The sequence below is a fragment of the Biomphalaria glabrata genome, chromosome 5 (genome assembly GCF_947242115.1).
Source record: "Biomphalaria glabrata chromosome 5, xgBioGlab47.1, whole genome shotgun sequence".
Lineage (NCBI taxonomy): Eukaryota > Metazoa > Mollusca > Gastropoda > Planorbidae > Biomphalaria > Biomphalaria glabrata.
In genome coordinates, this window is record NC_074715.1 from 25,813,876 (window position 1) to 25,828,730 (window position 14,855).

Below are 14,855 nucleotides of genomic sequence, written 5' to 3' on the forward strand. Positions count from 1 at the left end.
AGGTGCCATGAAACCTAATTTCACTTCCGGTGCAACTAGACAGGAATTCCGGAAATTCATTGCAGACGACTTGTATCCATTTGATTTAAGTTCAACGGATGACGTCATAAACCGTTTCGAAGCCTTTTATTTAAGCAACATTTCCGATCCGATCCAGATCCTACAAAAATCATCAGAAGCGTCGTCCGACTTTAAATTCGTGCTTCCTGCGTTGTATGAAACTCAGCTGGCTAGTGGCGCCATTCAGGACAAGAAACAATTCCTTTATGAATTCAACTACAGGCAGAGCTTGAGTACTTTACCCCCATGGGCGACCTCGGCTCATACCGATGAACTTCCGTTCGTGTTTCGTTCTTTTAATTTCCCCTTGTGGCTAAGTACATCTCAGCCCACGTCAGATGACCTCGGGGTTTCAGATCAAATTATAACGATGTGGACCAATTTCGCCAAAACCGGGAACCCACTCTCCACACTGCCCACTGGAACAACGTCTTGGCCTGGGTACACTAATTCGAACACAGAGCTCCTCAAAATTGGTAAAGAATCAAAAGTTGTCCCCGCTGGAAGAACAATAGCCGTAGGTTATTACGCAGACTTTGTGACTGATATTTCCACCAAAGGAAGTCAAGTGGTGGTGGGCTAGAGCATAAAGTTATCAGTAGAGAATGTATGAAATTTTGGTTCTTATCTGTTTCATCAAATAATTTTTTTTATAATAAGTAGAGAATTTTTAATACAGTCTTCGTTTAGAAATGTAGACTTTTTTCATATTTCTGTTTAGTATTATTTAATATAACAGTAAACCAACAATATACATTACAGTTTGTTATCATTTCCAACTAAGTCTACATAATGTTTTACAAGTGAGGTGGACAGTAAGAAAGTCCATCTTGTATACCAAAGTGCACACACTTCATGATGGCACAATTGATCCATTGTTAGAACTGCAAAGAGTTGTCTACTGAATATTTCAGCACTTAAAGTTCATTACAGTTATCTGATCTTTAGTAAAGCTTGTTAAGATCCAATCAATGTTCTGTAAGCAATTAAATGGTAAGAAAAATAAGACAAACGATAATATGATGAAATGTGTTGGCGAAATAATGGAACTTATAGAAACACGTGACCAAATGAAAAGAGGTAGACTGGTAGAGCTTTACAACTAGATCAACTAAACAACCTCAAGAAGATCAAATTGAAAGATCAAGTCAGGTACACAATAGTACACGTTACTTTGGGATGGGGATTGAGGGATTGGATTGTACACTGTCAGCCAACAACGTTTGTTATTGATACATTGGCTTCCATGTCTGAAATGGTGAACTAACATAACGAAACACATTCACAATGTCTTCTTTATCTCTGACTTCTTTATCTCTGACTTCTTTATCTCTGATTTCTTTTTCTCTGACTTCTTTATCTCTGACTTCTTTATCTCTGACTTCTTTATCTCTGATTTCTTTATCTCTGATTTCTTTATCTCTGATTTCTTTATCTCTGACTTCTTTATCTATGACTTCTTTATCACTGACTTCTTTATCTATGACTTCTTTATCACTGACTTCTTTATCTCTGACTTCTTTATCTCTGATTTCTTTATCTCTGATTTCTTTATCTCTGACTTCTTTATCTCTGATTTCTTTATCTCTGACTTTTTTATCTCTGATTTCTTTATCTCTGACTTCTTTATCTCTGATTTCTTTATCTCTGATTTCTTTATCTCTGACTTCTTTATCTCTGATTTCTTTATCTCTGACTTCTTTATCTCTGATTTCTTTATCTCTGACTTCTTTATCTCTGATTTCTTTATCTCTGACTTCTTTATCACTGACTTCTTTATCTCTGATTTCTTTATCTCTGATTTCTTTATCTCTGACTTCTTTATCTCTGATTTCTTTATCTCTGACTTCTTTATCACTGACTTCTTTATCTCTGACTTCTTTATCTCTGATTTCTTTATCTCTGATTTCTTTATCTCTGACTTCTTTATCTCTGATTTCTTTATCTATGACTTCTTTATCACTGACTTCTTTATCTCTGACTTCTTTATCTCTGATTTCTTTATCTCTGATTTCTTTATCTCTGACTTCTTTATCTCTGATTTCTTTATCTCTGACTTTTTTATCTCTGATTTCTTTATCTCTGACTTCTTTATCTCTGATTTCTTTATCTCTGATTTCTTTATCTCTGACTTCTTTATCTCTGATTTCTTTATCTCTGACTTCTTTATCTCTGATTTCTTTATCTCTGACTTCTTTATCTCTGATTTCTTTATCTCTGACTTCTTTATCACTGACTTCTTTATCTCTGATTTCTTTATCTCTGATTTCTTTATCTCTGATTTCTTTATCTCTGACTTCTTTATCTCTGACTTCTTTATCTCTGATTTCTTTATCTCTGATTTCTTTATCTCTGATTTCTTTATCTCTGATTTCTTTATCTCTGATTTCTTTATCTCTGATTTCTTTATCTCTGACTTCTTTATCTCTGATTTCTTTATCTCTGATTTCTTTATCTCTGATTTCTTTATCTCTGATTTCTTTATCTCTGATTTCTTTATCTCTGATTTCTTTATTTCTGACCGTAGAGCTCTTAGAGTACTTCCCCCCACCCTTCACCTTCTAAACCGAGAGCAATCGTCATGGAGGGCCTGAACACTGACCTGCAGCCTGGGGTCAGTAGAGACCAATAGTTCGTTATCACGTCAAAGGTTTGGTCTTGTCCTAGCGTCCCGGCAAACAAACAAAAATACAGGGACCCTTAACTCAGTGAATTAAAATGTATTGAAATGTGTTTATTAATTGAAATTGCTTTGACTTTTGGGCGTTATACTGCTCACGAATGATTAGTCAAGTCTGTCCAACTTTCACTCTGTCCGTAGTAAACTTATTTATTCCTCTTGCTAAATTTCAAACAATACTTATTAATAAATAGGCCAAAGAATGGTAAAAAAAGATTAGGAGAAAATGGATTTTGGGAATTTTGTTTTGATCTATACAAATGGAGGTCATAGTTCAAGCATGGAAATGTAGTCATTTTGTTTCCTAACGTATGTCCGAACTATAAGGTTTAATCAAGCGGTGTTTTGTTTTGTTCATGACACCATCCTGACCTTACATACAGAATGCACCAAATAAAGGTTGTCTTTGTTTAGCCCTGGTTGTCTCCCCTACGACCTTGACTAATGGTGAACAGTTCTTTCGTCCACACTACATGGTGTGGTCAGAGGGCGTATTGAAGGCCAAGGGGCTGACCAAGTGAACGTGTTTATGGGGATACCCTACGCCAAGGCGCCAACAGGTGAGTTTATTTTATTCTAATCCATATAAAGGTAATTAGGTTTGTCTAAATACAACTTTGAATCTAATCAAGACATAGGTCTTTGGAAGAAGGAAATATTCAAAGTAGGCTTTCAAAACTCTCTCAAGAAGGAGATCTCCATCATGTGTAAACCAACACTTTACAGTCTCCATCTTGGCAATAGGGTTTTTGTTTGTTTGTTTGTTTTTCTTTGTTACGTTTTTCGTCGAGCCTATTTCCATTGTTTACTGTCAGACCCACAGAGCGAGAGACTCTGATCCAAACTTTTGAGATTCCGGAGTATCCGGTGTACAGACTCTAGAAAATGTTGATCACAGTTTCTAATGAGTAGTGCTGTAGAACTGCCTTTAGACTGTTGTACCAATGGCCCCGAGTCGAATCCTGCCCGCCGTCATCTCCTGGCGTCCCAAGAAATGTTTTGTTTAGGAAATATTAATACTTGTGAACGAACATACGAAACATGTCAACAAAAGACATAGAACATTCACCTCGTCAAACTTAGCACCGCTATTTTTGAAAACAGTGCACTTTTTGTCGTGCCTGAAATGATTGAAATGCCTCTCTAATGGCGATAATAATCATAGTCTGAAAAGGGAGCCAACTTTTGAAAGCCTATCTCTTTCTAAATTTTCTATACTAAATTCCCTTTAAAAACAAAACCAACAAGGTCGAATAGTAAAACGTGTATTGCACATCTTTGGATAAAATTGACTTAATGGACACAATATTTTATAGACATTTCGATCTAATTGATACGATCAATTAAGTAGTTAAAAATAGTTTTAATAAATTGTTCTTCTGCAAGAAAAAAAATGTCTCACGATTTTTTTTATTTAACCCTAGAAATACGTTAATTTGAATCAAAAAGTAATTTAGTCCCCGGGGTTTGAGACAATGTCATCAGGTATCAGCAGAATATCCTGTCAATGAATTGTCAGCTGCTGGAAACGAAAAAGGAAAAACAACAGAAAAAAAAAACGCTCTATATGCCATAATAGTAGAAACAGTATCAGGAAGGAAGATTCTAATCTTCAGTCTCGTTGGCATTCCACTGGACAGCTTCTGGGAAAGGGAGAAGAGCGAAATGTATGAAAGTATTGTGGGGAACCTCATTCTCGTTGTGGTGTTCAACTTATATGAAGTTCCCAGCATGCCTAGCAGGAGCCCTGAATGGGAGTGGTGGAGAGAAGGAATCCTGAGACATGGCACACACACACACGCACACCAACAGAGTATCTTCAGTCCATCTCTAAGGAAGGAAACAGTACAAAGTAAGCCAAGTATTTAAGCGTCGCTACTTAGAGGGACAAAGGAGGAGACCGGTGATCAACGGTGGAGTACTGCTAGAATACCTTGAGTCAACTCCTGTACCCATGACTTGGGGTAACTATTACACGTGATTTCAAGTGCATCCTCCAATCTGTAACAATGTCCCTATGTTAGAGACTGGGTGTATGTGTGGGTTTCAATGGGGATGATGGGACGAGGTTAGCAATTGCTTGTGAATGATGCAAATTAAGTGGCATTGTCGTCACTTGGTCTTAGTCAGGGAAGATTACTCCAGGACGTGAGAACGGAAAGGTTGTGTTATTGTAGTGAGTTACTATTTGTAAAAAAAAAAAAATTAATTTCTCAAGTGTACTACATTTATTTCATTTATCACAAGTTGTTTTTTGTTATAATGTAAATAAAGTTCTATTTAGTTTTATTCACAAAAGGAAGTTAAGTTATTTGAAGTTTTATTAGTTAATGTTTATTACGCAACAACGGTTTAGTTATCTACCAGTGCTACTAGTCAACACCCGAATACAAAACACTAATAATACAATAAAGATATATGTATCCCATTTATGATTTCAACGTATGCAAGAGAATATAAAGCACAGTCTATTGTAAACTATCGTCAGTATGCAAGAGAATATAAAGCACAGTCTATTGTAAACTATCGTCAGTATGCAAGAGAATATAAAGCACAGTCTATTGTAAACTATCGTCAGTATGCAAGAGAATATAAAGCACAGTCTATTATAAACTATCGTCAGTATGCAAGACAATATAAAGCACAGTCTATTGTAAACTATCGTCAGTATGCAAGAGAATATAAAGCACAGTCTATTGTAAACTATCGTCAGTATGCAAGAGAATATAAAGCACAGTCTATTGTAAACTATCGTCAGTATGCAAGAGAATATAAAGCACAGTCTATTATAAACTATCGTCAGTATGCAAGAGAATATAAAGCACAGTCTATTATAAACTATCGTCAGTATGCAAGAGAATATAAAGCACAGCCTATTGTAAACTATCGTCAGTATGCAAGAGAATATAAAGCACAGTCTATTATAAACTATCGTCAGTATGCAAGACAATATAAAGCACAGTCTATTGTAAACTATCGTCAGTATGCAAGACAATATAAAGCACAGTCTATTGTAAACTATCGTCAGTATGCAAGACAATATAAAGCACAGTCTATTGTAAACTATCGTCAGTATGCAAGACAATATAAAGCACAGTCTATTGTAAACTATCGTCAGTATGCAAGACAATATAAAGCACAGTCTATTGTAAACTATCGTCAGTATGCAAGACAATATAAAGCACAGTCTATTGTAAACTATCGTCAGTATGCAAGAGAATATAAAGCACAGTCTACTGTAAACTATCGTCAGTATGCAAGACAATATAAAGCACAGTCTATTATAAACTATCGTTAGTATGCAAGAGAATATAAAGCACAGTCTATTGTAAACTATCGTCAGTATGCAAGACAATATAAAGCACAGTCTATTGTAAATTATCGTCAGTATGCAAGAGAATAGAAATCATTGAAAAGAAATGTTCTAGTCTTCTGATGCAGGTCAGTGATGTAAGTGGTGTGACGTAATAGAAAGACTTGTTCTCAGAGAATGATTTGAAATATGCAAAAATAGCAAAATGCCTTGTTGTCTGCTTATGATTTAAGTTTACAAGAGAGTTTGAAGCCTTGTTCTCTAAAAGTAAGTAGCCCCTGCTTAAACTAACCTCATATATTTTGTCTTCGTTTGATCAGGCAACTTGCGATTTAAGCCCCCTGAATCACCAGATAAGTGGGATGGCATTAGAGACACACTTGACAGACCAAGAGACTGCATGCAGAGGCGACGCGCTTTGGACTGGAGAAAATTGGAATAAAGCTAAACACGAGCGAAGATTGCCTTTGTCTAAATGTCTACGCACCTGGAATCCTGACGAATGATACGTCATTACCTGTCATGGTGTGGATCCACGGAGGTGGTTTTTTGGTCGGATATGCTGCTGCTTTCGATGGGAAATCCTTAGCCAAGAAAGGAGTGGTTGTCGTATCAATAAATTACAGACTGGATGCTTTCGGGTTTCTGAGCACAGAAAGTGAAGACATTCCTGGCAATTACGGATTGCTCGACCAAATTTTTGCCCTTAAATGGGTCAAAGACAATATCGACAAATTTGGCGGAGACAAAAAACAAGTTACTATTTTCGGAGAAAGCGCTGGAGCTTGTAGTGTGTCTCTACTGACAGTGTCTGAAAGATTCAGTGGCCTTTTCCATAGAGCCATCATGGAAAGCGGGTCATCTCTGGCACCTTGGTGTGTCATTTATCCCAGTACCAGCTTAAGACCAGAACTGATCGTTCAAAGGATTGGAGAAAAATTAAACTGTTCCTCGAAGTATGCAAGTGAACTTCTAACCTGTCTTCAGAACAGTGACGCAGAAAAATTACTCGATGCCAGTGTGTATGTACAAACGGAAGCCAAAGTCAACGCCATTTTGCTTCCCGTTGTCAGAAATGTGTTCGAGGAACTGCCAAGAGTGTTGATGAACTACGGCCACATCAACAGCGTGCAGACTCTACGTGGTTACAATTCCAATGAAGCAGGGGCGTTGAAGCAAAACTTTACCTCGGGGGACAAGAATTTAAAGCTTTCCTCAACGAAAAACTTGCCCACTTTAACATCCTAAACAAGGACTCCTTTATAAGGCAGTATGAAAACGCCTATCTTGGAAACATTAGCGATCCAAATAGGATTCTCGAAAAATCTTCAGAAGCAGTGACTGATTTGTACTACACGTCCCCAATGCTCATCGAGCTGGATAAAGTTGTTGGCGTTGTCAGCAACATTCAGCACTATCTCTATGAATTTAACTACAGAAAGAGTATTAGTAGCCTGCCCAGCTGGGCCACTGCTGAACATGCAGATGAAGTGCCGTTCATTCTTCTAGAATTTCAGTTTCCTTTGTGGCTCAGCCCGATACCTCCCACGCAGGATGATCTGCTCGTGTCCGAACAGATGATGACCCTGTGGGCCAACTTCGCCAAGACTGGCGACCCAACGTCTACACTACCGACAGGCGCTACCAAGTGGCCCGCTTATGTCAGAACTAATCCTCGTTTGCTTAAGATCAATAAAGTGTCCACCGTGACGTCACCAGGCAGACGGGAAGGTCTGAACATCTATGAAAAATTGATTTCCTATTTGGAAAATGAAAATAATGTGAACATTGTAATAGGTTAGCACATATGACTTTGTATAGAGGACGAGAAATTGCCTTCTACTTATGAGTTTTATTGAATTCTTAAATAAATCAATTACCATCTACTACTTGTTTTTTAATTGTTTCTTTTCAATATCATTTTAGTTTTCTTTCTTTTTTTCAAAGTTCATATCAGCTGACTCTGTCTGTCTGTATAGTCACAAGTATGTACACGTAATGCCCTTAGACCCATTCTCAGTTTAAGCTGAAACTTCGCACAACTATTCGTTGTTATAGACAAGACATAAATTAACTTTTTAAAAAGTTATTAATAAGACAGTTAATTAATGGTAATTCATTATTTTGTTTAATAGCGACAAGGAAAACTAATACCTCAGTATTCACAGATATGGCTAAACATGTTGGGTTTAGTCCCCTTCAATAATTGTTAACGCTATTTCTACCATATGCATTCTCGGAGCACGGTGACACTCTAAACATTTATATTTTGTGCCAAACAAAACATGAATCAATAAACAAAGATACTCAATTATTCAATTAATTATTGGTAATTATTTTGTTTGATATCGAATAAGAGAAATAACTTGTAAATTATTGGTAGATATAGTTTTAAGGAAGGAGTTCGTCCCCTTTATATAAATTTAGTTGTTGTTTTTTTTTAAAGATTTTTTATATTGCACTTGTTTTATTTATCCTAAACCTAGAAGATTTCATAAAGAGTCTAGTAATGTGTTTGAAGCGGACATATCTGATTGTAAGTTAATTAAATATCATATTTATTTTATCAAGTTAAATGAAGAAGAAAAAGGCTTTTATCTACTTCTGTTTAAATATGCCTACTTACAAAAGCACTGTGAGAATCTATTAGCTTTTACAACATGTTGACCTAAAGAGTTCACACATTTTGTATACACAGTTGACACCCAACTTATACATAAAAGTTGACACACAGCTTTAACAAAAGAGTCAGAGAACAGCTTATACATAAAAGTTGACACACAGCTTATACACAAAAGTTGACACACAGCTTATACATAAAAGTTGACACACAGCTTATACACAAAAGTTGACACACAGCTTATACATAAAAGTTGACACACAGCTTATACATAAAAGTTGACACACAACTTATACATAAAAGTTGACACACAACTTATACACAAAAGTTGGCATACAACTTATACATAAAAGTTTACACCCAATTTATACACAAAAGTTGGCATATAACTTATACACAAAAGTTGGCACACAGCTTATATAATGAAGATGATACACAACTTATTCAGAAACGTTGGCATACAGCTTATATTCATGCTTAGCTTATACACAGAGCTTTGAATGCTTAAATGACAGCAATGATACCAGCGTTATTGATAATACACTTGATCACTACTCTCTAAATGTGACTTGATCACTACTCTCTAAATGTGACTTGATCACTACTCTCTAAATGTGACTTGATCACTACTCTCTAAATGTGACTTGATCACTACTCTCTAAATGTGACTTGATCACTACTCTCTAAATGTGACTTGATCACTACTCTCTAAATGTGACTTGTTTGGGTCTGAGAATGAGCTTGTAATCTCCGACTTTAACAGCCTCTTGTGAATGCAAGGAAAGGTTTGAGTGATTTACAGAATTTAGTGACAAGTTCATGATCATTTGAAACTTGGCCTAAGTAATCTTTGACAATAAAAATACTATCCCGTGAGACACTATACTTACTTGTATTAATTCAGACCTAGATGTAATTTGTAACTCCAAACATCATAGGCTTGTTTTTAAAAAAGTATCTGGTACTTTTTACAAAGTTTGTGGTATTTCTCTCACACCCAATCTCGGATCAAGATGAAATTTCTCAAAATTATTTCTTATACCTGAAAACACAAGAATCAATAATAATTTTTTAAAAAAAGTAACCAATTAGTTAATTAATTATTGGTAATCATTTTTTTTGTTTGGTATCTCAAACAAGGGAAAGAATTTGTACTTGACTGAAGTGGTAGTATATAGCTGAATTAGTCCCCTTTATACATCGTAGTCTGTGTCTTTATGAACGCAACATGAAAACTAGGACGAGACTAGAGAAACAAAAGAGAACTGTACATTCTTCCATGTTCATTGCCTCTCCACTAGCAGAGTATCTACCGTGTTGGCTTGAGAATACTGACAAGGCTTGAGCCATGAGTTCGAATTCAGGTTGTGCCCACTGCTTTATTATTTGTATAAAGCATTTATTATTGTTAGTCTAGATCTATGACACATTTAATTACATGACTCATCCAAACTAATTAATACAAGTACGTTTAATATAAGTTTTGTTTTATTTGTAAAGTATTTTTTATGTTTATGTACAGAGTTTAATTGCAGAATGTCTTTGGCATGCCCCAGAAGTAGCTAGAATCTCGACTCTATATTTGTGGCTTCAAACTTGCAATGAGTCAACTAAACAGAGAACGAGTCAACTAAACAGAGAACGAGTCAACTAAACAGAGAACGAGTCAACTAAACAGAGAACGAGTCAACTAAACAGAGAACGAGTCAACTAAACAGAGAACGAGTCAACTAAACAGAGAACGAGTCTCCATAGAAATGAAACACAAGCCACAGAGAGATCTTAGATTTAGATTTGTACATGAGCAGAATGTTTCCAGTTTGTAAGGCTCACGAAATACTAAACAATTCAAATTCTAATCAAAGTAGTATTTTTCATGATTAAAAAGATTACCGTTGAAATATTCGTTGCGCAGATATAATGAGAAATTGGTGCCAGACCAATGGTCATAAGATGGAGGCGCGGTGGCTGAGGGGTACAGCACTTGGCTTCCGAACCGGGTTTGAATCCTGGTGAAGACTTGGATTTCTTATTTCGGGATTTTTTTAGGGCGCCTACGAATCCAGCCAACTCTAATGGGTACCTGACATTAGTTGGGGAAAGGTAAAGGCGGTTGGTCGTTGTGCTGGCCACATGACACCATCGTTAACCATGGGCTAGAGAAACAGATGACCTTTATAGTATCTGTTCTATATATCGCAAGGTCTAAAATGGGAAAAGATAGAAATAATAACAAATACAAACAGGTGTTCGTGTAATACATGCAGAGTAAAAAATCTCATATTCTCGAGGAATCTAGGATGTCTACGTACTATGCCAATATCATCTCTAATCACATGCATACATACGTTTACAAACATGCATATATACCTACTATTCATATATATATATATATATATATATATATATATATATATATATATATTATACTCGTTGTAATAATGTAGTCAACTTATTAATATGTTTCCGTATTTGTTGACAGTTTGATCTATCAAATATAAATCACCGTATCGCCTTTTGTTTAGCTGAAGAACGAACAGATTGGCCCATACAACATAAAACAGTTTAATTCCTCAAATAGAAATCGTGTCAAAATGAAACACACACACACACACCATAAACACACACTATTACACACACCATAAACACACTATTACTTAATTGCACTAACAGATTCTCAATATTTGACTTTCACGAAGATTGAGATCTATCAACTTAGATAAACCCGTGGACCGATTTGTGGACACTGCAACAAGATCGACTCTTGTAGATCTAGATTCTCACAAGTTCTGTTAGCGGGAATAAAAAAAAAACATTTTGTCATTTTGAATCTACTTCCTTTACATGTTTACCATTCTGTGCAGAAACTTGAATCTTTGAGATGCCAATCAGTAAGTGTGACAAGTCAAAAACTCGCTGTCAGAGTCACTCCAAATTATCACAGCATTAATTATTATTTTTCATTATTTATTTATTTTATTTTAATTATTTGTCCATCCTACCCCTAAGTCATTCACCCGCCACACCTTTTCCGCTCCAGGCTAGACTTAGTTGACCACATTGGAGATAGCTAGGCCACGTCTTTCGATTTATCTTCCCTTGACCGGGGCAAAGATACGCACAGTCTTTGATCTTATCGGCAGGATGTCTGACAGCCGCAGTGGACACCGCCTTGTGTGGAATGCAAGTCACTCCTCCCCCCCCCCTTTCTCCTACATCTCTCTTTGATCTAGGAGTCAAAGCGCCTCTCGACGCTCCCATCTAAAGGCTACTTCACCCACGTGTAAGATAATTCTTAGCCTAGGACATTTCCTGTGTCCGCCCGCGCTTTCCAGGCTTATATAAAGTGAACCAACTCAAGCCAGACCCTTTTTCATTTCTCATTCGAGCTGAGCTATCGAGTCTGGACTATATCACTTATTCTCTCTCCTAGAGGAATACCTGGTGGTAAGCCGAACTTAATCACAAGTTCCATCTTAATTACTCTGTGTATATTTCCATTGGATTTTATCATGTGTATTTTGCCTAGTTCATTTATATTTAATTAGTGCATTGTGTATTTCTCACTGGCGTAAGTAGAAAACATAAACATGCCCTATGTATTTATTTATGTATTGCATTAATCTATTAATGCTACGTTGCTCAATTGATCGTTGATGCAACCATGTATATATTCGTATATCTTGTTTTATCTCCTTTATCTCGGTTGGCCGCCTTGACAATTTTACTAGCGCACTGATACTGCGTCTAGAGAAGAGATATGAATTATCTTCCCTGTATTGAATTGTCTCCCCTGTAGTCATTTTACTCTAACGAGAGTTGCGCCCCTTGAACGGACACACTCTCCATTGTTCTCAGCCTACGGTCATATGTAAACAAACTGTCTGGGTCGCTGACCCCTTCCCAATTCACCCCCCCCCCTTTTCTTTCTCCATCCACCTGTGGTGTTGATTTGAGATTATTATTTCCCCTTCTATGTACATTTTTATATTATTATTTCCCCTTTTATGTACATTTCTATATTGCTACTATCTGCCATCTATTTTCCCAAATCCCATTTGTCATCATCTCCTCATTGTGCTCTAAAGCAATTTCACCAATCTGACGAACGCACCTCAGTCGAGGGCATCAATAAGATGCATGAGAGACATGTCCTAACTTGTCTTTATTTATCCGCAGCCTCCCTCAGGTGTCTGCCTATTTATTTGCTATTTGCTGTTCAGTGTCTACTCGACGCCACTTAACTACTGCCTATGTGTTTAGTGCTATTCAGCGCTGCATTTGCCTACTGAGATCTACTCAACTCTACCACTTGGCGCTATCGGCATTGCCCGCCTATTCGACAGCCCGCCTGTCAAGCTATTAGGTGCGACGTCCCTATGGATTCAGATCTGTGTGAGACGTCATAGCTACGCCAACCCTCTGCAACTCACTGGACATATCCTGTCAACTACGCTGCCCACGGCAGATCAGCTCTGCCCGCAGTAACCTTGTGCCCACGGTAGCCGGCCACCCGCCCTACTGTGCCCACTACAGATATTAGATTTTGGGAATTGAGACTCCACAAGAACTATATCACCGGCGTCCCTCTATCCGCTAGAGCGCCACCTCCAGCTGCAGAACCTCAAGCCAGGACACAGCCAGCTGCGACATCAACAGGACAACCAGCTAAGTCAGAGGACAAAGTGACATACTCTCTTATTAGATGCAAGAGTGATGATTAAACATAGAATATACTAGAGATAGATGCAAACCCTCCCCCTTTTATCCTTATATGTATATTTATGTAAATAAATATTCTTTATTTTAACTTTTGTATCTATCTTTCGTTGCTTTGTCTCGTTGCGTGTCTGCTCCCGATTCATATGCTGATAAGTGGGGGTGTGATAGTTTTAAAAATAATCATCCCCTAGACATGAAACGTGCCAAACCCACGTCACATTTCCCCACCTGTCACAGTAAGTAAACTTCCAGTTTCCACTTCTCTTGAAACCCACGCGACACTTGTATACACTTTTCTCTGATGCATACGTTTCACAGTAACTCTAAAGATAATAATAAGGTTGTCTTCGAGTCCGAAGATTAATGCAGTATTTCTCGTGGCTACGCAGCCCCAGCTGTGACCTACATATTTTGACACATCTAGGGCAAGCATAACCATTGTCTGCAGCTGGTCGATTAAGATTTTCCTTTCGCCGTCTGCGTCTGTCTTCGGCAGAGAATTTTCTTTAAGTCTAAAATGTGTATCCAGCGATCTTTGTAAGTGACCTTCAGCGGTCTCGTTCTGAAGTCGCATACAATGTCGGCCAAGGCAAGTTGGCGCCTAAGCTGTTCTCTAAAGATAATTTCCTTACAATGCAATAGGTGTGAAGAAACAACGTTAATAAGATCGATGCTGGTTTCAAAGTCTCAAGAGAAGTTCAGCTTCTTCAGGTGACAAGAAGTAAAACCTGCTAAAAGTCGTAGAACTACAACTGAACCATCATTCACAGAACTGCTCTAGAACTACAACTGAACCATCATTCACAGAACTGCTCTAGAACTACAACTGAACCATCATTCACAGAACTGCTCTAGAACTACAACTGAACCATCATTCACAGAACTGCTCTAGAACTACAACTGAACCATCATTCACAGAACTGCTCTAGAACTACAACTGAACCATCATTCACAGAACTGCTCTAGAACTACTTTAGACACGCCTACAGGGAGACTACACGAACAAGAAAGTAATCAGCCAAAGGCCAGGAACCACACAGTGAGTTTTTAACACTACATTAGATATCAAAGTCTTCTTCAAACTGTTGTAGCCAGGCTTCATAAGCTCTGTCATCTTCATCGTCGTTAAAGTTTCTGTCATCTTCATCGTCGTTATAATCTTCTTCATAATAATTATTGTCCTCTTCGTAGCCATTATAGTAGTCATCATCCTGGTCATTATCATAGAAGTCCTCCTCTTCGTCATCGATCGAGGCGATGTCGCGGTACTTTGACCAGGTACAAGTATTTCCAGCCAAACATCTCTCACACAAGTCCTTCTTATGAAAAGATTTGGGATCTTTGTGTTCTGGTCTCGGACATCCGCACTGTTCTTTGGTCATCCTACACGTTCTACATTTGATTGGCTCTATTTTATAGGGTTTGTTGCTTGCTAGACACTTTTGACATTTTTGTTTATA

The 14,855-nt window shown here is 37.4% G+C and overlaps 4 protein-coding genes across 4 annotated transcripts in view; 2 read left to right on the forward strand and 2 right to left on the reverse strand.

Moving 5' to 3' along the window:
• The window catches only part of LOC106065808 (uncharacterized), a 26,315-nt gene extending 25,503 nt beyond the window's left edge, over positions 1–812 (forward strand). The window contains exon 8 of the mRNA XM_056029624.1: positions 1–812. This exon is cut by the window's left edge and continues 862 nt beyond it. Within this exon, the coding sequence (XP_055885599.1) occupies positions 1–643 (643 nt within the window). The 3' untranslated portion in view covers positions 644–812.
• A 474-nt stretch (positions 813–1,286) lies between these two features.
• Positions 1,287–3,473, reverse strand: LOC106065809 (DNA ligase 1-like). Its single transcript, XM_056029625.1, has 2 exons — positions 3,465–3,473; positions 1,287–2,621 (listed from the first exon to the last, which is right to left on the reverse strand). Exons 1-2 carry the CDS (start codon positions 3,471–3,473, stop codon positions 1,287–1,289), a joined length of 1,344 nt encoding a protein of 447 aa, XP_055885600.1.
• A 1,698-nt stretch (positions 3,474–5,171) lies between these two features.
• LOC106065810 (carboxylesterase 5A-like) lies at positions 5,172–7,870 on the forward strand. The gene is given in 3 exon segments (XM_056029626.1): positions 5,172–5,978; positions 6,441–7,304; positions 7,307–7,870. Coding segments are annotated over 3 exon segments (2,220 nt in total). The 3' UTR covers positions 7,856–7,870.
• A 6,365-nt stretch (positions 7,871–14,235) lies between these two features.
• On the reverse strand, positions 14,236–14,855 carry LOC106065813 (prostatic spermine-binding protein-like). Its single transcript, XM_013224715.2, has one exon. The coding sequence runs from the start codon at positions 14,775–14,777 to the stop codon at positions 14,454–14,456; it is 324 nt and encodes a 107-aa protein (XP_013080169.2). The 5' UTR covers positions 14,778–14,855; the 3' UTR covers positions 14,236–14,453.